The sequence below is a fragment of the Mercenaria mercenaria genome, chromosome 19 (assembly GCF_021730395.1).
Source record: "Mercenaria mercenaria strain notata chromosome 19, MADL_Memer_1, whole genome shotgun sequence".
Lineage (NCBI taxonomy): Eukaryota > Metazoa > Mollusca > Bivalvia > Venerida > Veneridae > Mercenaria > Mercenaria mercenaria.
Genome location: NC_069379.1, coordinates 2,195,419 through 2,218,076, shown reverse-complemented (window position 1 = coordinate 2,218,076; position 22,658 = coordinate 2,195,419). Strand labels below are relative to the sequence as shown.

General features: G+C 33.6%; 2 protein-coding genes and 1 long non-coding RNA gene across 3 annotated transcripts in view; all 3 read right to left on the bottom strand.

Annotated features, from left to right (window-relative positions):
* The window catches only part of LOC123542177 (uncharacterized), a 34,532-nt gene extending 22,540 nt beyond the window's left edge, over positions 1-11,992 (bottom strand). Inside the window, exons 1-15 of the mRNA XM_045327876.2 lie at positions 11,698-11,992; positions 10,819-11,006; positions 10,196-10,453; positions 9,946-10,054; positions 9,344-9,487; positions 8,775-8,913; positions 8,445-8,547; positions 7,828-7,929; positions 5,923-6,141; positions 5,547-5,711; positions 5,278-5,360; positions 4,877-4,940; positions 1,505-1,687; positions 783-997; positions 72-321 (exon numbers count right to left, since the gene is read on the bottom strand). Of these exons, the coding sequence (XP_045183811.2) occupies positions 72-321; positions 783-997; positions 1,505-1,687; positions 4,877-4,940; positions 5,278-5,360; positions 5,547-5,711; positions 5,923-6,141; positions 7,828-7,929; positions 8,445-8,547; positions 8,775-8,913; positions 9,344-9,487; positions 9,946-10,054; positions 10,196-10,453 (2,034 nt within the window). The 5' untranslated portion in view covers positions 10,819-11,006; positions 11,698-11,992. The remainder of the gene's footprint in view (positions 1-71; positions 322-782; positions 998-1,504; positions 1,688-4,876; positions 4,941-5,277; positions 5,361-5,546; positions 5,712-5,922; positions 6,142-7,827; positions 7,930-8,444; positions 8,548-8,774; positions 8,914-9,343; positions 9,488-9,945; positions 10,055-10,195; positions 10,454-10,818; positions 11,007-11,697) is intronic.
* On the bottom strand, positions 10,959-19,600 carry LOC123542982 (von Willebrand factor D and EGF domain-containing protein-like). The gene is made up of 11 exons (XM_045329040.2): positions 19,503-19,600; positions 18,430-18,531; positions 16,909-17,124; positions 16,539-16,703; positions 16,279-16,361; positions 15,872-15,935; positions 14,235-14,417; positions 13,512-13,726; positions 12,807-13,056; positions 12,427-12,573; positions 10,959-11,006 (listed from the first exon to the last, which is right to left on the bottom strand). Exons 1-11 carry the CDS (start codon positions 19,575-19,577, stop codon positions 10,959-10,961), a joined length of 1,548 nt encoding a protein of 515 aa, XP_045184975.2. The 5' UTR covers positions 19,578-19,600.
* A 218-nt stretch (positions 19,601-19,818) lies between these two features.
* LOC128551062 (uncharacterized) lies at positions 19,819-22,311 on the bottom strand. The gene is made up of 3 exons (XR_008368594.1): positions 22,200-22,311; positions 21,781-21,927; positions 19,819-19,946 (listed from the first exon to the last, which is right to left on the bottom strand). It is a non-coding gene; the product is annotated as an uncharacterized LOC128551062 (long non-coding RNA).
* Between the last annotated feature and the right edge of the window lie 347 nt (positions 22,312-22,658).

Below are 22,658 nucleotides of genomic sequence, written 5' to 3'. Positions count from 1 at the left end.
TATAATTTCATGCCAAAATTTTATTTCCATTGTTTTAATATTTATTTATAAATTCATCTTTCATCAATTACCGTCTGTGAAATGTCTCGAGAATTGTTTATCAAGTGGTATAGCCGATCTAATTCCTTTTCTTTTTCAGGTGTGTTTGCATTTTGTATCTTGGACAGTGTTATAGAGGAAGGATTCCTGCATATATTGTCCAGTATGAAGTCACAGCTACCGTTAACTGGTACCGCACAGTGACACATTACTTCGCTGTAGTGTGCCCATTTATCTAAATATCTGTTTCGTGTTTTAAATAGGTTCATATCATCAGATAATCTGAAAAGAAAACGGAAAAGTTTTAATGAATATAAACAACACGATTTTTATAATAAGTTCTCAAAATAAAAATAGTGAATTGACTAAATTCTATCACACACCAAGACTTCGATAGTTAGTTCTATTATGTACAACTACGAACTTGATTTAATTATTCTAAAAGTGGAAGCAATATGTCGAATATTGTTCCCGGTACTTGAATACTTTACAATTCGCCACGACACGGTATCTAATACAATTTAAATGAAGATCAAAGTTTTCTTCTGTTTAATTTTTTTGTGTTGCATTTTCTCAAAAGATATTTCATACTTAACTCTGATAAACCTGAATATGGAATGTTATCTAATGCAATACTCTTAAGTACGTTTGATACATGAAACGATTCAATTTGATTATAACTTGCCGTAGTGATTTGCATGGAATATTAAGTATTGATTCTGTGCTGCAAGAATGACTCTTACCTCCAACTCTCCGAGAACTTGTAGTCATTATTATTACTGGATTGTACACCGTCACTTCGCAGAAAATCATTATATCTATTGCCATCAAAGTATCCACATAAACCTTGGACATTTCCCAAGTCTTTTGCTGACATTATTATATCAACATTCATAGTGTTTTGATAGCTTCCTCCATGGAGCGCTATGTCAATTATGGTACCAATTGGTGTAATGACCTAAAGACACGCATGAAATAAGGTGACAAAATTATATAAGTACAATATTCATTGAGAGATATACATTATTATCTATTCTGTAACTTTTTCACAGATACTTCTGAATAACTGTACATGGTCCATTCTTAAAATAATGACAATAGCGCACTTCCATACAAGTTTGACATGCTTGAAGCTACTGTTTTTTTTTCTTGTATTTTTTTAGGATACATAAATGATTCCTTTATAACCCCGCAAGGCTTTGTTTAAAACAATCGCACCGTCTCGAAGGTATTTAGTTTTGTATCAGGTGTAGTCATTTACACTAAGAAAAATACATGTAAACTACTTAAGACTTTTTATCGTCATTATGTTTAGAATGGCTCTCGTAATATAAAAACATACAACATGCTATATAATCGGGTAATCTTAACTATGCAAAAATTGTGTAACAAGAAAGTATCTGTCAACTGGTAGAAGTACGTTTCTTTTTTGCAAGGAATAAGTAGCCTAAATTTTCCAAAGTACCTTGTATCTGTATGAGTTAACTTCAATAACATCAATGATACCGCCGTCATTGCTTCGTACAAATTCAAGGATGTTTGCTCGGCCACAACGATTTATAATGAATACATCAGCTCCAGCGCGGACAGCTATACCACAGGTACAAACAGCGTAATTGTGATTGCATAACTGATTCGCTTCTTGAACCTATTGGATAGATAATTAGATTAGTTACTCAAGAAAGTTATTTTACATTAGCTTGGTACATTCTCAGATCATAGATTATTTACCAATAGTAAATATAAAACAAAAAATCAATAACAGGATCTTTTGAAACAAAGAACGCAAGCACTCAAAACCATGCAAACTCGGTTTAAAGCTTACTCTTAAGGAGCAACGAAATGTGAAACAACGCATACACCATTTAGCGCCACATCAAGAAGAACTCTGTTCTATTTTAGATTAACTTTCATGATCCAAAATGACTAGAAATATTCTAATCACTTAGTCCATATAAGAGCCGTCACATTGTTAATGAGAATGTAAACACAATCTATACAAACATCCGTGAGAAAATGAACGGTAAACAAGCAGACAAGCAGACAAGCAAAATTACAGCTAATTTGAACATGGCTGACTTAAAATCAGGGACTTTTGGCGCCGGTTGTCGGATACGTCTGGTAATTTTATCACTGATGTTCTGTTGCGGTTCCCTGCGGTGTTCTACAAATTATTCCTTTGGTATTTGTTTCGTTATTGTTTTAATGTGCTGTAGTGACGGGAGGTACATTTAGTGCCATGTACCTACGGTGGGTATAATTAGTGGTGCGATACCTACTTCTGGGACGCGATAGAGGGCGGAATTATCGACGAGCTGAAGAACAGACATCACAAGACACTACAGAAAACAGACATACGTTATTCTCATACATCTCCGTGGTAAGTCTCCGTCCTCTCCCTAGCCAATTAGGTACTGACTGTCATTTACGTCAATGATGATACAATAGTGCCTATGAATATTGTGAGACTGTCAAATTATTTACCAATCCTAACAAACCTGTTGCAAGGTTAGCGGAGAATGAGTTCTTAAAAAGTACAGATAGAACCTCATAGAGAGAAACGTATAAAATGAAGTTTAGAAATTGATTGCTAAGTACTTTGCACAATCAAAATTGATTTTATCAAAATGTGAATGTTTTGTTTATACCAATAACTGAAGTTTTGATATTTATTTTATAGCTGTGACAGCAAAGAATGACAACTCTTGCCTCTGGCAAGTACTCAAAAGCATATATATCTAAACGTATACTTCCATTGCAAGTGGAAAATGAAAACGGTTTTAGACATATTTTTTTTATCACAACAAAGATAGTAAGGATATATTCTTATGTGCGTGCTTTCCCCAAGTTCAATGCTTCAGATATTTTTGTCAGCCTATTTATAGTGAAATTATTTTTATTACAATCCAAAAATAAAATAAAGTATAAATGAATATAATATAGTCAAGATAATACAATTTGGCTTGTATCAAAAAGTAACATTTATGAATAGGTGTTGTATTTCATGACAGACAGTATAGGTAAAGGTGTATATTACGTTGACTTATATAACCTATACCTCTAAAACGCGTGGTGTTTTCTTCTTTTTCCTTTTTTTTTGTTTTCTGGATTTTACGTATGGTGACTTTCTAGCTTTGGGTGGTAAAGGATGATCACATGTGCGGTTTCGTTCTAGGCATTATATCGGCAAGAGCGGGAACTTTAGTAAAACAACCGATTTCCGTTAGTTACCTTAAATATTCGACCACGGAAGCCCCTTAAAATGTGGCTACATGTATATAATATTTGATATTTGCCCTTGTTCTGTGTGTTTATGAGGTGTTATGAAAAGATCACCACTCCCACTCGAAACACTGGTTTGTGCGGATCTCTACCGCAAAGGGAGTGTCCTATATGATCCTAGAACTAGTGGGGCAATAAAAATAAAATCTATAAGAAAATCCTTTGAAAGCATAGAATGCAACCAAGTAGAATAATAGCAGATTTGGTTTGATTACGAAGGTGGGATCAAAAGTAATGCAACCAATGGTGTTAAATGAGAACTAAAGGTTGGATTAAGAAAATCTTTATTTCAAACCTTCAAAGTAATCTCCTTTGACAGATACACAACGTCTCAATCTTTTAATCCAATTCTAAAAAGCTTTCTGATAGTCTTTTTCAGGTATATCACTAAGGAGGTTAAATATGGCGGCCCCAACTTTTGGCGGGTTGTATATTTTCTGCCTGCAAGCTTTTTCCTGAGACGAGGGAAAAGGAAAAAGTCACAGGGGGCTAGATCCGGAGAATAGGGTGGGTGTTCTAGAACATATTCTCCCTGTTCATCCAAAAACGACATCACAATCCCAGCCTTGTGACTCGAGGCGTTGTCATGTAACAAATGGATGCCTCATATACCCGTGTTTGGTCGACGTTTCTGGAAATACTTGAGAAGCTTTTAAAGAACTTTTTTCTTATAAAACTTGGCATTTATTGACTTGCCTTTAGGTACAGGAACCTGGATGGCGAGACCTTTAGTAGTGAAAAATAACCTTTTCCACACTTGCAATCCTTTTGGCAATGTAAGGCCTTCTGGCATTTTTGGTGAGCAATACTCGGTTACTAATTTTTCGATGCGGTTCGAAGAAATGTATTCAAGACTCATCATCTGTTACTACATTCATAAATGTTTTTTGATCGTATCTTGGAAACTTTTTCAAAAGCTTGCGCGCCATCTTAACGCGCGTGCGCTTTTGCTCATCAGTGTGCAAATGCGGGACCCACCTAGCATTTTTCTTCTTCAATTTCAAAATATTTCGCAGAATGCGCAACACAGATGCTTTTGAAATGCCAAGCATGTCCGCAATCTGCTGAGAAGTATATCTTGCATCAGAAAGTACTATTTGTTTGATTTTTTTAACAATCCTTGGACTACTTGCAGACTTAGGTCGACCAGTTTTAGGCGCATTTTTGACAGACTCCACGCCTGCACAAAATTTCCTAACCCATCTGCAAACTGTGGAAAAGGACATTTCATTACTACTATAAACAGCACATATGTCAGCATAAATGTCCTTTGAACCCCTTCCGAGTGAAGCGCAAGTCTTAATGTAAGACCTAATTTCGTTCGCATTTTTTACACTTTTACCAACCATTTTGCCTAACCGCCTACGAGTAGGGTTTGTGCAAATGTGAATTGTGAGCTAGATATTGTGTCTACATGTATAGTTTATACGTCGATTGAAAGCTATTACAACGGGAAACACTTGCAAAGCGTGAATTTTGTACTCGCACTAAAAATAGCGGTTATCAATAGCCAGTGGCATTACTTTTGATCCCATCCTCGTAAAACAACTCTCACCTCTATATCATAGTACGTATTATGATATAACATGAAGTCGCCAACTCTTTGCTGCTCGTAGTAACTGGAAAGAAAAATGCGATACATTAGCTGAAAATAATATTCATCTCCTATAACGTTTATTAATAGAAAAAATGTAAACAATGAAATGTTGAGAAAAAATATTGTGATCGGATGAAGAGAATAAATATTTGCAGAAACGAAAACTGCATCTTTCAGCAATACGGTTTATTTACCTTTGTTACTTACATGTAGTATTTCGATACAATTATAAACAAAAGGAACGAACATATATATGTGCGTTTCATGAATTTTGAACTTTTCACTTGCAAAGGCTTTCGTCATCCTTATGATGTATTTAGACCTTTTCATCACTGAAAATGATCATAAGATATCCTTACATTCCATCGGCTGTTTTCATATGAGGATCAATATGAGAGTAGCAGAGCCTGTTGCGGTATGAATAGAAACCTGTGATGCGTACCTGTTCAATGAAAGATAGTTTCATTAAGCATAGTTCATTATAAGCTAAGAGCGTTTTATGTTGAATGTACTATATCTATTTTAAAACAAACAACTGGGGCTTATGTAAAACTTTATTTATTGCATTTATGCAAAGGTTATTATTTTATAGTAAGATTTGCAACAATGAATATGAAAATAAATTTACCGGTATTTCATCCTGAATAAAACCTTGCCAAATGGGATGATTCACATTGTCACCCAATTGAAGTCTTAAGCTAAATTTGTTTTCATCATCGTAATAATGATCAACTGTCGATACCCTGAAACTGTAGGTCTTCTCTTGGTCCCACGTATCGTTTACCTTTTGTGTCTGGAAATGCAAGATTTTGATTCAGTTTCAATTGTTATAAACATGAAAGACAATTGTACAAACTTATACATAATACTGAACTATACTCCAATAAAGTAAAGTATTCTAATGCAGAATGATATTAATACAAGTACATGTAAATTCTATGTACTCTATATAACAAATATTTATATTATACTCCTAAACCGTCTCCATCTGCAAATACCTTTACCTGTATTTCATGGAAGCATTTGCTAATGTTGTCTGCACCATTAACAACATTTACACCAACTTCACAAGGATCTAATCTCTCGTTTGGATTGAAAAGTACTAGAGTAGTAACACATATATCGGTGTCGTTTTCATTGTAAGTGCAACCAATCGGAACTGTCTGCTTGACTTCAACAATTGTAGACAATCCTTTAGTGACTTCGATATTTTTGTTTATGACCTGTAAGATAAAAGTCTCTCTTATAAACGAATCCTCCTTACTTCATGGACTCGTTCTTGGATTAAAAGTTCATTTCACAAATGGAGGAAAAATGCCAAATGGGTATCCTAACGAAGCAGTAATTAGAGCAACGTAAAAAAAAAGAATAAAAAGTTGACAGAAAAATAGAAAAAAGTGGAATCTACACTGGTTGCACAACCGGTTTTATTTAGCTGTTCGTGAGGGTAATTTATCCTGCCGTCTACGCCCTCTAGCTTCGGGTTGTTACACCGCAGAAAACTTAAAATCAGATGATAATTTCCCATTTTACTAAACTTTATCATTTTTCTGTATTAGCGACGCATTGTTCATTCTAAATTAAATCTATAAAGTGATTCTTTGGAAGCAAAGAATGCAAGCAATCAGCAGAAAAATAGCAGACTCGGATTTAATGCGATCCTTTATTATATATTCTATGTTTTTTTGAAGGTCTTATTACAAAAGATAATAGGTAAGGGTAGATTTCTCGGAAGCACAGAGCACCAAAAACACAGCCCCAGAGCAACGCATTTACATAGCAGGCCCACAACAAAAAAGAAGCTGTAATGGAAAATATTTCAGACGGGTGGCTTCAAACATCCAACAAGAACATATTAATATAAGCTAAATATTGATAATGGGGAGGGAAATGGTAAGGGGCGAAATGAGGTCGGGGGTGGGGGAGGAATCCGAAGGGGAAAGTTGAACAAGGACAAATATACAAGGGAATGCCATGTTCTTTAAAAACAGTCGCACTACAACGTAAACCACAATAGCGCAGACACTCATGTACCAAAGACAAACACACAACGACGATCAACTGAATAACATAGAAACGAACAAGCAAATACTGATAGATAGGGCGTTAAAATTATTTTAAAGGCTGGATCATTTTGGGCTTTTAGCCCGTCTGCATAACTCAGTAGGGAGACAGCAGTTCTACGGATCGAGGAGTCGTGAGTTGGATACCCCGGCGAAGCGTTTGTTCTCCGTGACGATTTCATAAAAGACAATTTGTCTGATGTCATTCACCTCTGATTCATGCGGGGAATCGGTATTTACCTATGGAGAACTGGTTTTTACGGGTTCAGAATCCAGGCACACAGGTTGGATTATCTGCCAGCCGTTACATAACTGATATACTGTTGCAAAACGGAGTTAAACTCAAAACAAACAAAATATTTTATCCAGAATCCTTGGCGATTCAAGAATGTGCTGGAACCTTCCATGATGCTTTAAATGGGAAATTGTTTGAAGACAGCTAGAGCCTAAGTAAGATCATATTGAAAAACTTTCCTGTATTTACTAAAATAAAAATATAACCAGTTTGGACATTTAACATTTGATGGATTTACATTAAGATTGTGAATAGAAAAAAAACAAAACATTTATCTTTAAAGATTTTGGATACACTAAATTCTTGTGTGAAATATTTGGAATTAATACTGATTGGATTTAAATTTGACCTGGACAGGATTTGGATTATTTTTGCATATTAGAATTTGACTGACCAACATGTGAAATATTTTCAAGGTATTTGATTTATTACTTTTGATAATAAAATTTGTTCTTGTTAATAGTTGCTGGTATTTTTTTCTGTTACCTTTTATATTTAAAGTAACAAGCAATTGGTACCTTTTGATGTAACAATATATTGTGTTTACTTACTTCAAATCCGGCGTAAAATGATGTACTGACTACCTCAGATGATATCTTTACGGTTTCATTAATATGTCCGGTGCCATTTACTACGGTATACCCACACATTACCTAATATTTTGCAAAATAAAAAAAAATTAATAAGCGAAAAAAGAAACTCCTTAGGAAGCATATATCGCACTCTGGCGAAATAATAACATACTCAGTTTGACTAAGGCTTTGTTTATGAATGGTAATGAATATTGGAACACCACTTAATCCTTTCGCACCTTCCAATGAAAATGTAAACACCTCTCACACCCACATAACCTCTGCCAGCTTAAAAAACATTTTACACCTGCTAATGAAAACTGGTAAATTAGTGATAGGTGACTTTTTGCGAGCGCACTTGGTTGCAAATAATTTTACAATAATTGTACCGCACGATGGACAGAAAACTTATGATCCATATCAAACAAAATGTATCTAATTCAAATGTCCGTTTTTGCTCGTCTGTTAGAAACAAGTCTTAATGGTCGTTTAAACGTCCGCCAGTTATGAAAGGTTTCTCATTTATATATATGTTTTTGCGTTAAGACCCATTTAATATTTTTATTGATAGTTTACTTATTGTATATACAGCTTACAATTAATCCAAAGTGCAGGTCTTTCAGTTGCTCTTCTTTAAGAATCAAATTTTCAGATATGTTTGATGGTCCCATTGTTGTAAATAGTTCTTCGTCAATATACCTGAAAAATATTATGTTTGTAAAGACTGCCGTCAAACAATTAACATTGCTTTAAATTAATTGTATTTATTTCATGTACTTATTTAGTTCTATTTTGCCACTGTATCCTTACTATCGATATTGTGCTATAGAGTACTTGATAGAAAAGAAAGTGTATAAAGTTGGGAGTATGTATATATATAAAATCTAGAGTGTCTTTTTATGACTTTGTAAATGTTAAAAGCTTACCAAGTTACTATGTAGAAATTTTGGCTTATTATACTGAAATTACATCGGAACTGAAGATAAGGTATATATGTGATAACAGCATCTGTCGTGTTATCCTGTCTACTCTCTTTCTCTGTGAACTTGAGTTCAGGAACAATGTCTAAATAAATATATAAGCGAAAGGATATTATAACATAAAAAGTCAAATATTTAATTTATAAAAACGCAAAGTTTTATATGTCGTGATAGCGTATGCGTTTTATTTGAGATGATATAATATTGATATTCTAAAAACATTGTTAAGATTAAGCTCTCATGATTGTATGTTGTTGACTATGCCTTTTTCTAAAGAAAGGGCATAAAAACAATAACAATATAATCTGGAAAGTAGATCAAGGCAAACACTGAAAATTGCAGACTCGGTTTGATTGAGTCTGTTCATGACCAGTAATTAAAAATGCAACACTGCCCACGCCCCCTAGCAAATAAGAAAATGAAAATAAACATTTAAATAAAGAGATAGTTTGAGTTTAAGTATAGAACTTTTTGTCAAAATATACATTAAGTTCGTAGTAGGTATTTTCACATACTAGGCAGTAGGGGAGGCGCTGGACTTTCCGATGATGTCACTGTAGGGTTGGTCGTACTTGGTACCGTGGAAAATCTTTTTGTTGTAGTTGTGTGGGGCGTTGCTTCTTCTGTACTGCTTTTGGTTATAGTTGTGGTTGGACATACTTCAAAGTAAGAATCTAAATCAATGATTACGCAACACAATAACATCCATCTTTGCATGCAAACACTTATGTTAAAATGGAATGTGTCTCTTATATTCCTATGCATATTACTTTTTCTTTATTCTTGTAATGTTTGGTAGGTTTGTATTTAATTATGCTGAATGAATTCTAAACTCAACCAATCACTAGATATTTTATATTTAATTTCCGAGCAGACAGAGGAAACTAAGCTGTGGAGGATTGCACAGAATATAACATACTAGTATAAGAATAAAAATATCCAAGGCCTCCTTGTGATTTATCGTCTGATAAACAACGATTCATCGCTCAGATGCCTCAATATCTAATCAATTGAAGTAATCCACTCAAATTTTATCCTGCTCACATGAACTCTGACCCGTGGTATATCAGACAATAGATCAGGAGACTGCATTAAATGTTTAATGAATAAGACCTACTGTTTGACCATTTGTATTGATGTTCAGCAGTATTGCACACATTGCACACGTTTCCAGATTCATGGTCGCCGTTTCTCATACAAATGCCGTTTATGTAGCAAAACCCGTCCTAAAATATGAAATAGCAATTCATCATTCTGTAAATGACATTAAAGAATAGCGTGTTCTGGAACTTGCTTGGTGCTTATAAATATAACATATGAGTAAATTATTTAGGATAATGAATTATTTGATCGAACGAACATTGTACCTGCATATTTACTCGTACATCTATTCCGTAGCTTATACTTTGACATCTGGAATCAAATACATAAATCGGTGTCGGTTCTCCAAATGTCTCTCCATCATTGCTTATAGTAACATTATATGCGTAAACATAATCTTGAAGAGTTTCATTTGTCACATCTGAAAAATCATTCGAAAGACAACAGACTCCAGAAAATATGTCGCCAAAAAGTCCTTGTTGTCGATCTCTAACCACACCTTTCCGTCCTCCGTTCAAATACATCTGAAATATACAATCAAGTATTTACAGGTTATTAGAATAGTATCAATTTCTAAGATGAGGCTGGGCTTATTTAGATCTGACTGCTTGTGTTTGCTATGACATTTTTGGAAGTATAAATTACTTAGCTTGCTAATAATATCATTACACCGAGATAACTCGCCAACGCTTAAATACTTACGCAGTCAGGAAAACGAAACCTAAATTTTAATTCATACTTTTAGGAAGTTTATAGATCCTCTCTAAATATGAACACCCTTTGTTTTCACATATGATATGTGTTTCTTACTTTTATGAGGTAGGAATATAATACATTCTTGACTCGACTGGTAAAATTTATTTAAATTATTTATATATAAGTGACTTACTTTACTGACAGTAATATCACAAACGAATCCATTAACAAGATTATCTGCTCTTATTGTAAAACATGTGCAGTCACCGCCGTCTGCTAGGTCACATTCACCCCCGCCATGTATATCCAATATTTCAGGAGGTATTCGTACATCTAAACTACAGTCTGATCCTCTGTAAAAGCTTTCGCAGTTACACTCTCCTAGAATATTCAATAAAACATACATTAATTAAGATTTAGGCTTTTTTTCTGAAAGTTTCTACTGCGATTCTCGTTTATCTACTTATCTACTTAATACTACAGATGCTGTTTGCTGTAATGCATGCTGCGTTTCATTATTGTCATACATGTACCCCGTATTATAAGCACTTGCACCATAATGACAATAGATAGATCTTAAATACCACACAATTGACCCTTAAGGCCGTCTAAACATGCGTCGTTACGTTGCCGAAAATTGAGAATTAACCCCTTCATGCTGTATGTTCTCGGTAACTAGATACACTTCTATACACTTTCAGTATCATCCAGATGCTGAGATAGGTAATATCATATTTTCCAAGCTCAATCTTATTTAGACTCTCAAAAGAAATTGTGGACATCTGCACAGCATACATATTCGAATAGTTAGATTCATAAAATGTAAGTATGTCTCTAAGGCTGTCCCAAAAAACATGTTAAATGTTTGATTGTTGTAAAAATATGCAAAAAGAACTATTTCATTTTCATCTGTATATAACTTCAAGATAATGTTATCTGTTATTTACGGGCGATATCCTACTTTTGAAGCTAAACCTCATGTTTATGAGAACATGCAAATGGGTGCAAAGCAGCTAAGTACAAACGTGCTACTGTGTACATAAATGAGAACTTAATAAACATTTGACTGTACCTTTAACAGTACAAACACCATGGTTACTACAATTGTTTCTGCAGGTATGCTGAAAAAACGTCTCGATGATCTCGGTGTTGTTGTTGGCATATTCGGGATTTAATTGGATATTATTCTTAACGATGTTATTAATGGCATCAATGTGCGCCTCTGCCCATGCCGTGTCGTTCCCGATCTTGAAATAAAAATAAAACAAAAAGAAAAGAAAAAAAATTATCCCTATAATACCCTCGGTATATTAAATGATTAAGTTATTGGGCCCGTGATGATATTCTGCATATTACGTTAGATAACTTAGAATCCATACACGGTTTCGGCGTTCTCCGGCATTCTCCGGCATTCTCCGGTTATTGAAACAGCGAAATGATCTGTTATGGCCGAAGTCTGCCGAAACTGCATACGTTACCAGACGGAAATTACCGATTGTTATCACATTTTCACTACTCAAAGCATTTTTGTTTAACTTTTTGGTTATCAGCTCTTCAGTGTTAAACTTTTTAAACAGTTTAATTATTAATGTTTTAGATTAGAGACGATAGAAAATATCGATGATGTAAAACGTATAACAAACAAATATTCACCACTTGATTTTTGAAAAATAAATATATTCCTATTCTCTTTATTTTCTATTGATTACTTTCAATATTCGCTGGTTGACATTTTCGAAAATTATAGTTGACGACTACTATAACGATTATCTAGTAAGTAAGGCAATTCATTCATACATACTGATACATCAAATGCGCACTGTCGAACTACTTCCTCAGGATCCTCGTTTATAATATCGGTGCCAAAAAGGACGACAGCGGCAGAATTGTATATGGACTCATTGCACACTCGTATAGCTTCCTCTGTTATAGTCACGTCTGTGTTAATCTAAAATTGAATCAGATTCAAAAGCATCTTAATTTTATAATAAATACGTAAAATAGAGAAAAGTGAAAACTTCACAGCACGCTTTAAACTAATTTGCATTATTTTCCAAAACAAATAAATAAATAAATAAATAAATAAATGTGTATTGTGGTTTGGATGTCTATAGTTTCATGCAAAAACTATTTGTTCACATTATTTAAATTCTATTTATTAATTTATCTTTCATCAATTACCGTTTGTGAAATGTCTCGAGTATTGTTTATCAGGTGATATAGCCGATCTAATTCCTTTTCTTTTTCAGGTGTGTTTGCATTTTGTATTTTGGACAGTGTTATAGAAGAAGGATTCCTGCATATATTGTCCAGTATGGAATTACAACTACCGTTAACTGGTTCAACACAGTGGCACATTACTTCGCTGTAGTGTGCCCATTTATCTAAATGTCTGTTTCGAGTTTTAAATAGGTTTATACCATCAGATAATCTGAAAAACAAACGGAAAAGTTTTAATGAATATAAATAAGACGATTATTATAAGTCCTCAAAACAGAACTAGTGAATTGACTTAATTCTATCAGACGCCAAAATTTCGATAGTTATTTCTTTTAAGTAAAATTATGAACTTGATTTAATTATTCTACAATTGAAAGCAATATCTCTAATATAGTTCCAGGCAGTAGAATTCTTTGAAATGTGCCATAGCACGGTAAATGATAAAATTTAAATGAAGATCAGTCTTCTTTTGTTTAGCTTTTCGTGTTGTAGGTTCTCAAAAGATCTTCCAATTGATTTACTTAACCATGATAAATCTGAATATTGAATGTTATACTACTCTTAAGTACGTTGAATACATGAAACGATTGAATTTGATTATAACTTGCCGTAGTGATTTGCATGGAATATTAAGTATCGATTTTGTGCTGCAAGAATGACTCTTACCTCCAACTCTCCGAGAACTTGTAGTCATTATTATTACTGGATTGTACACCGTCACTTCGCAGAAAATCATTATATCTATTACCATCAAAGTATCCACATAAACCTTGGACATTTCCCAAGTCTTTTGCTGACATTATTATATCAACATTCATAGTGTTTTGATAGCTTCCTCCATGGAGCGCTATGTCAATTATGGTGCCAATTGGTGTAATGACCTAAAGAGACGCATGAAATAAGGTGACAAAATTATATAAGTACAATATTCATTGAGAGATATACATTATTATCTATTTTGTAACTTTTTCACAGATACTTCTGAAAAACTGTACATGGCCCATTCTTAAAATAATGACAATAGCGCCCTTCCGTAGAAGTTTGACATGCTTGAAGCTTGTGTTTTTTTTCTTGTATTTTTTAGGATACATAAATCATTCCTTTATAACCCCGCAAGGCTTTATTTAAAACAATAACACCGTCTCGAAGGTATTTAGTTTTGTATCAGGTGTAGTCATTTACACTAAGAAAAATACATGTAAAATACTTAAGACTTTTTATCGTCATTATGTTTAGAATGGTTCCCGTAATATAAAGACATACAACATGCTATATAATCGGGTAAACTTAACTATGCCAAAAATTGTGTAACAAGAAACTGTATGCCACCTGCCTGAAGTATGTTTTGTTTTGGCAACATGAATAAGAAGTCTAAAATTCCCGAAGTACCTTGTATCTGTATGAGTTAACTTCAATAACATCAATGATGCCGCCGTCATTGCTTCGTACAAATTCAAGGATGTTTGCTCGGCCACAACGATTTATAATGAATACATCAGCTCCAGCGCGGACAGCTATACCACACGTACATACAGCGTAATTGTGGTTGCATAACTGATTTGCTTCATGAACCTTTTGGATAGATAATTACATTAGTAACTAAAGAAAGCTATGTTATATTAGCATGGTACTTTTTCAGATCATAGATTATTTATCAATATAAATGTAAATATAAAACAAACAAAAAATAAATAACAGGATCTTTCGAAACAAAGAATGCAAGCACTCAAAACAATGCAAACTCGGTTTAAATCTTTTTCTTAAGGAGTAAAGAAATGTGAAACAACGCGCACACCATTTAGCACCATATTAAGAAGAACACTGAATGTTAACAAAATCTATACAACTGTCGGTGGGAAAATAAACGGTAAACAAGCAGACAGGAAAAATAACAGCGAATTTGTACATGGTTGAATTAAAATCGAGGACTTTTGGCCCCGGTTACCGAATACGACTAGTGATTTTATCACTGATTGTTCTTTGGCGATTTCCTGTGGTGTTCTGCAAACAGTTCCTTTTGTTTTTGTTTCTTAATTGTTTTAATGAACTGTAGTGACGGGAGGTACATTAAGTGCCATGTACCTAAGGTGGCATTAATTAGTGACGTGATATCTGCTTCTGGCAAGAATATCGACAAAATAAAAAGCAGAATTAATTCAGACACCACAGTGAACAGACGCACGTTACTTTATTTGTATACGTCTCCGTGGATATGTCTCCGTCCTCTCCTTGGTCAGTAAGGTACTGTCCTTTAATTAAATGATGATACAATAGCCGCTATAAATATTGTGTGACTGTCAAATTATTAACTAGTCCTTACAAACCTGTTGCAAGTTTAGCGGAGAATGAGTTCCTGAACCGTACAGATAAAACTTAAACTTTTCATATAGAGAGAAAAACGTTAAAAGAATTTTAGAAATTGATTGCTAAGTACTTTGCACAATCAAAATTAGTTTTTTTCAAATGTGAATGTTTTGTTTATACCAATAACAGAAGTTCTGATATTTATTTTATAGCTGTGACAGCAAAGAATCACGTATAAAACCTATACCTCTATCACGCGTGGCGTTTTCTTCTATATTCTTTTTTGTTTTGATTATTATTTTTTTTTTTTTGGTTTTGGTGGATTTCAAGTATGGCGACATTCTAGCTTTGGGTGGTAAAGGAAGATCACATTTGCGGTTTCGTTCTAGGCATTAGATCGGCAAGAGCGGGAACTTCAGTAAAACAACAAATTTCCGTTAGTTACCTTAAATATTTGGCCACGGAAGCCCCTGAAAATGAGACTACATGTATACAATTTTGGATATTTGCCCTTTATTGTGTTTTTATGTAGTGTTATGAGAAGATCACCACTCCCACTCAAAACATTTGTTTGTGCGGATCTCTACCACAAAGGGAGTGTCCTATGTGCTCTTAGAACTGGTGGCACTATAAAAGTAAAATGTATAAGATTATCGTTTGAAAGCATAGAATGCAACCTAGTAGAATAATAGCAGATTTGGTTTGATCGAAACAACTCTCACCTCTATATCATAGTACGTATTATGATATAACATGAAGTCACCAACTCTTTGCTGCTCGTAGTAACTGGAAAGAAAAATGCGATACATTAACTGAAAATAATATTCATCTCCTTTATGTTATAACATTTATTAATAAAAAAATGTAAACAATGAAATGTTCGGAAAATACATCATGATGGGATGACGAGAATAAATATTTGTAGAAACGAAAGCTGCATCTTTCAGCAATACGGTTTATTTACCTTCGTTACTTACATGTAGTATTTTGAATCAATAATAAACATAAAGAACGAAAATATATATGTGCGTTTCATGAATTTTGAACTTTTCACTTGCAAAGGCTTTCGTCATCCTTATGATGTAATTTAACCTTTTAATCACTGAAAATGATCATAAGATATCCTTACATTCCATCGGCTGTTTTCATATGAGGATCAATATGAGAGTAGCAGAGCCTGTTGCGGTATGTATAGAAACCAGTGATGCGTACCTGTTCAATGAAAGATAGTCTCGATAAGCATAGTTCATTAATCAAGCTAAGAGCGTTTTACTTTATCTATTTTAAAAGAAAGAACTGGGGCTTATTTAAAACATAATTTATTGCATTTATGTAAATTATATTATTGTTTTATAAGATTTGCATAAATGAATATGAATATAAATTTACCGGTATTTCATCCTGAATAAAACCCTTCCAAATGGGATGATTCACATTGTCCCCCAATTGAAGTCTTAAGCTAAATTTGTTTTCATCATCGTAATAATGATCAACTGTCGATACCCTGAAACTGTATGTCTTCTCTTGGTCCCACGTATCATTTACCTTTTGTGTCTGGAAATGCAAGATTTTGATTCAGTTTCAATTGTTCGAAACATGAAAGACAATTATACAAAATTATACATAATACTAAACTACACTCCAGTAAAGTAAAGTATTCTAATGCAGTATGATATTAATACAAGTAAATTCTATGTACACTATATAACAAATATTTATATTATACTCCTAAACCGTCTCCATCTGTAAATACCTTTACCTGTATTTCATGGAAGCATCTGCTAATGTTGTCTGCATTAACAACATTTACACCAACTTCACAAGGATCTAATCTCTCGTTGGGATTGAAAAGTACTAGAGTAGTAACACATATATCGGTGTCGTTTTCATTGTAAGTGCAACCGATCGGAACTGTCTGCTTGACTTCAACTATTGTAGACAATCCTTTAGTGACTTCGATATTTTTGTTTATGACCTATAAGATAAAAGTCTCTCTTATAAACAAATCCTCCTAACTTCATGGACTCGCTCTTGGATTAAAAGTTAATTGCACAAATGGAGGAAAAATGCCAAATGGGTATCCTAACAAAGCAGTAATTAGAACAACGTAAAAGAAAAAAGATTAAATAGTTGACAGAAACTTAGAAAAAAGTGGAATCTACACTGGTTGCACAACCGGTTTTATTTAGCTGTTCGTGAGGGTAATTTATCCTACCGTCTACGCCCACTATCTTCGGATTGTTACACCGCAGAAAACTTAAAAACAGATGATAATTTCCTATTTCACTAAACTTTATCATTTTTCTGTATTGGCTACGCATTGTTCATTCTAAATTAAATCTATAAAGTGATCCTTGGGAAGCAAAGAATGCAAGCAATCAGAAAAATAGCAGACTCGGATTAAATGCGATCATTTATTATATATTCTATGTTTTTTTGAAGGTCTTATTACAAATACTGATAGATATGGTTTTAAAATTATTTTAAAGGCTGGATTATTTTGGGTTTTTAGCCCGTCTGCATAACTCAGTAGGGATACAGTAGGGAAACGGATCGCGGAGTTTTGAGTTGGATACCCTCGCGAAGCGTTTGTTCTCCCTCCGTGACGATTTCATAAAAGATAATTTGTCTGATGTCATTCACCTCTGATTCATGTGGGGAAATCGGCATTTACCTGTGGAGAACTGGTTTTTACGGGTTCAGAATCCAGGCACACAGGTTGGATTATCTGCCAGCCGTTACACAACTGAAATACTGTTGCAAAACGGAGTTAAACTGGAAACAAACAAAATAGTTTATCCAGAATCCTTGGCGATTCAAGAATGTGCTGGAACCTTCCATGATGTTTTAAATGGGAAATTGTTTGAAGACAGCTAGAGCCTAAGTAAGATCATATTGAAAAACTTTCCTGTATTTACTAACATAAAAATATAACCAGTTTGGACATTTAACATTTGATGGATTTACATTAGATTGTGAATAGAAAAAAACAACAACATTTATCTTTAAAGATTTTGGATACACTAAATTCTTGGGTGAACTATTTGGAATTAATACCGATTGGATTTAAATTTGACCTGGACAGGATCTGGATTATGTTTGCATATTAGAATTTGACTGACCAACATGTAAAATATTTTCAAGGTGGTATTTTATTTATTACTTTTGAAAAAAAAATTGTTCTTGTTAATAGTTGCTGGTATTTTTTTCTGTTACCTTTTATATTTTAAGTAACAAGCAATTGGTACCCTTTGATTAACAATATATTGTGTTTACTTACTTCAAATCCGGCGTAAAATGATGTACTGACTACCTCAGATGATATCTTGACGGTTTCATTAATATGTCCAGTGCCATTTACTACGGTATACCCACACATTACCTAATATTTTGCAAAATAAAAAATGTTTAAGAAGCGAAAAAGAAAATACTTAGGAAGCATATATCGCACTCGACATAATAACATATTTAGCTCGCCTAAGACTTTGTTTATGGATAATAATTAATATTGTAATACCACTTACATCCTTTTGCACTCTCTAATGAAAATTTAAACACCTCTCAGACCCATACTACCCTTGCATGCTTAAAAAACCTTTACACCTGCTAATGAAAACTGCAGCACCCTCTCACACTCTTTTCAACACGCTCATGAAACACCGTAACACCCCTCACACGCCTTTGCAATAGTTTAGACTGAAACATACTATTTAACACTATTGTATAGAATCAATGTTCCTAAAAGCTTTAAGAAATAATTTATAGCAAAAGAGTGTTTTAACACTATTTATGCACGATGGACAGTTATACGTTAGGTGTGATAATTTTACAAAGGCGCAGCCCGAGTGAAATTATTTGTACGACGTTTGACCGCCCGAGTGTATAAATAGTGTTAAAACACGGTTATGCTATAAATCATTTCGATTCTAACATGCCCTTGATCTCAAACAGTACATAAAATATAGGAGCGCTCATTCTTGGTCTCAACAAAAACATTAATCTCACCGCTTATTGATGTGACGTCCTTCTAGCGTAAGAGTTTTTCAATAGAGAAAATCATATAACTGAAAAATGACAACTGTAATAAAAGTGCTAGGTTATGTTTTGCGAGCGCTCTTGACTGCAAATAATATTACAATTGTACGACTCGATGGACAGATGCCATTTGATGCATACACAAAATGTATCTACTTCAAATGTCCGTTTTTGTTTTTCTTAACAGGTTTTAATGGTCATTTGAACGTCCGATCGTTGTGCAAGGTTTCCAATTTATATTATTTGTATTTTTGTTAAGACACAATAAATATTTTCATTATAGATAATTTCTCTATTGTACGAGCATATACAGCTTACATTAAATCCAAGTTGTAGGTTTTGGAATTGCTCTTCTTTCAGAATCAAATTTTCAGATATGTTTGATGGTCCCATCGTTGTAAATAGTTCTTCATCAACATACCTGTAAAATGTTATGTTTGTAAGGTCTGCCGTCAAATACTTAACATTGCTTTAATTGTATTTATTTCCTGTAACTAGTTGTTTATTTTGCCTCTGTATCCTCACTAATGATTTTTGTTCTATAGAGTAAAAGCAAGTTGAGAGCATGTATTAGCATAAGATATAATGTACATTTCATGATTTTGTAAATGTTAAATGCTTACCATGTAACTATGTACAAATATTGGCTTAATATACTGAAATTACATCGGAATTGAAGATCAGGTATATATGTGATAACAGTATCTGTCGTGTTATCCTGTCTACTCTCTGTCTTTGTGAACTTGAGTTCAGGAACAATGTCTAAATAAATATATAAGCGAAAGGAATATTTTAACATAACAAGTCACAAATTTAATTTATCAAAACGCAAAGCGATATATGTCGTGATAGTGCACGGAATTTAATTTGAGATGACAATTCAATTCAATTCAAATTCAAATTTATTCAGTCATAAGATCATAAAACATTATATAAAACTAATGCAATAAAAAACATGTATACAATAGCTAATATAGATTAAAATGAGTTGATTATAATGTTATAAACATCTTAAAATAGATGTGCTAAGTAAAACATGAAGAATTACGTCAATTATACTTTATGATTTATTAAATAGAATAAAGATATGATCTTAATACCTGGGATGATCAATCAAAGTAAAATCAATCACTTATTTCCAATGGGGTCCCCTTAGGTAGATATAATTTTCAATCATTATCTTCACAATTATACTGTGTGACCAATACAATTAATTGGTAAAAAAATCGTGTATAAGTAAAACACATAGCGATATCTAAAAAAATTATGTCCTGAATATAATCACAGTGTTTCAATATTTAAAGTTAAGACGGAAGAAAATACAAATATTCATTTTCATTTTCAGAAATGTCTCAGTACAAAATAGTATCCGAGGTTTCTCTTAAACGTGCACACTTGAATAAATGTTTCTTCACTTCCTGTTTAAAGCTATGCTTATTTGTTTTCGACTTGATAAACTCGGGAAGATTATTCCAATCTTGAACTGCATTGCAATAAAAAGTATCAGCAACAAAACTTTTGACTTCTGGAACAACAAAGTTAAACTTACTAAATCTGGTGCGGTTGTGGATTGATGAAACTTTGCAAAAAATTTGATTAAGATATTGTGGTGCAATGCCGTGAAAAATATTATAAACATGATTAAGTCGTAATTGTTTAGCCCTATCTTCGACCCTTAAGACTTTGACTTTTTCCAACATATCACAGGTTATACTGGTCCTGGATGGTATATTAAGGATGAATCGGATAACTTTGTTCTGGGTTACTTGTAAACGGCTTTTTAGATATTTAGTGAGACCAGCATACCACGCCGAACAGGAGTAGTCAAAGTGATATTGTATTAATGCACTTGTCAACGTTTTCTTTGTTTGAATACTGAAATTACTACAGTGTCTGTATAAAAATTTTATCCGTGAATTGACCTTACTAACTACTGAGGCTACTATCTGCTCACCATTTAAAAACTTGTCGATACGTAGACCAAGATATTTCACATTACTTTGAGAGGGTATTACATGACCGTTACAGACAACTTTAAAGGAAGAAATTTTCTTAAGCTTCCTAACAGAACCAAACAACATACACTCTGTTTTACCAAGATGTAGGGACAATTTATTATCAATTTACCATGTTGAACAATTTTCCATAACTCTGCTTAATTTTTCTGAAATAATATTGGGATCTTTATGGGCAAACAATATCGCACTGTCATCGGCGTATAATATGAGCTTGCAGTCCGAATCTAGTTCGCATGTCATTTACGTAGCAAAGAAAAAGTAAAGGCCCGAGGATACTTCCCAGGGGGACTCCACATGTGACCTCGGCAGATTTGGATGAAACTTTGTTAATATTGACTATCTGAGTTCGGTCAGTAAGATAAGATTTAAACCAATTCATTGACTGAACCCCCATAAATAAACATGATTGATATTCAAACAACAATGTAAATATTTAGCTCTCACAATTGTATGTTGTTAACTTAATAAAAAGTCTTTGGCATAAGAACAATAACAAAACAAATAAGAAAATGAAAGTCGATTAAAGTAAAAAACTTTTTGTGAAAATATACATTAAATTCGTAAGGGTTTTCACATACTACGCAGTAGGGGAGGCGCTGGACTTTCTGTGGTTGGCACTGCAAGTTTGGTCGTACTTTGCACTGTACTTAATAGCGTGGAAAGTCTTTTTGTTGTAGTTGTCACTTCTTCTGTACTTCTTGTGGTTACAGTTGTTGTTGGACAAACTTACAAGTAAGAGTTAAAATCAATAATTACGCCGTACAACAACATATATCATAAAAATGTTCAGTCCAATGGAACTTCGTTAGTTTGCATGCTTAAAATCTGTTGAATATTTATCCCAAATGAAGGAATATTTTGTTATGATTTGCAGAGTCGTTTGCGTTATTACAAATCTAAAACATATACCGTGTTTATTACTTTTAAATTTATGTGCTTCAGCGCCCTAATTTGTGTACTTTGTTCTCAGGACAATAAAATTTTAAACTTAATATACCATTTGACCACTGGAATGGATTTTTTGATATGTTACAAACATTGCATGCGTTGTCAAGATCCGCGTCACCATCAGGTATACAAATGTCGCCAATGTAGCAGAATCCATCCTGAATAAACAACGTACAAAAAATTAAAAGTCACCGTGCAGTTAGCAACACTAACGATGCAGAACAACTAAATATGTAAATGACAATAAGACCAACATGTAATTAGTAACATTTACATTATACGATAACTAAACACGTAAATGACGTTAAAGGTCAACATGCATTTAAAGTTAAACAGAAAACAAGAGCTGTCTCCGTAGGATGACACATGCCCCCGATGGCACTTTGAATGAATAGTTATGGCCGATGTTAAGAGTTTAGGACCTTTGACCTACGGAGCTGGGTCTTGCGCGCGACACATCGTCTTACTGTGTCACACATTCATGCATAGTTATTTTAAAATCCAGGCA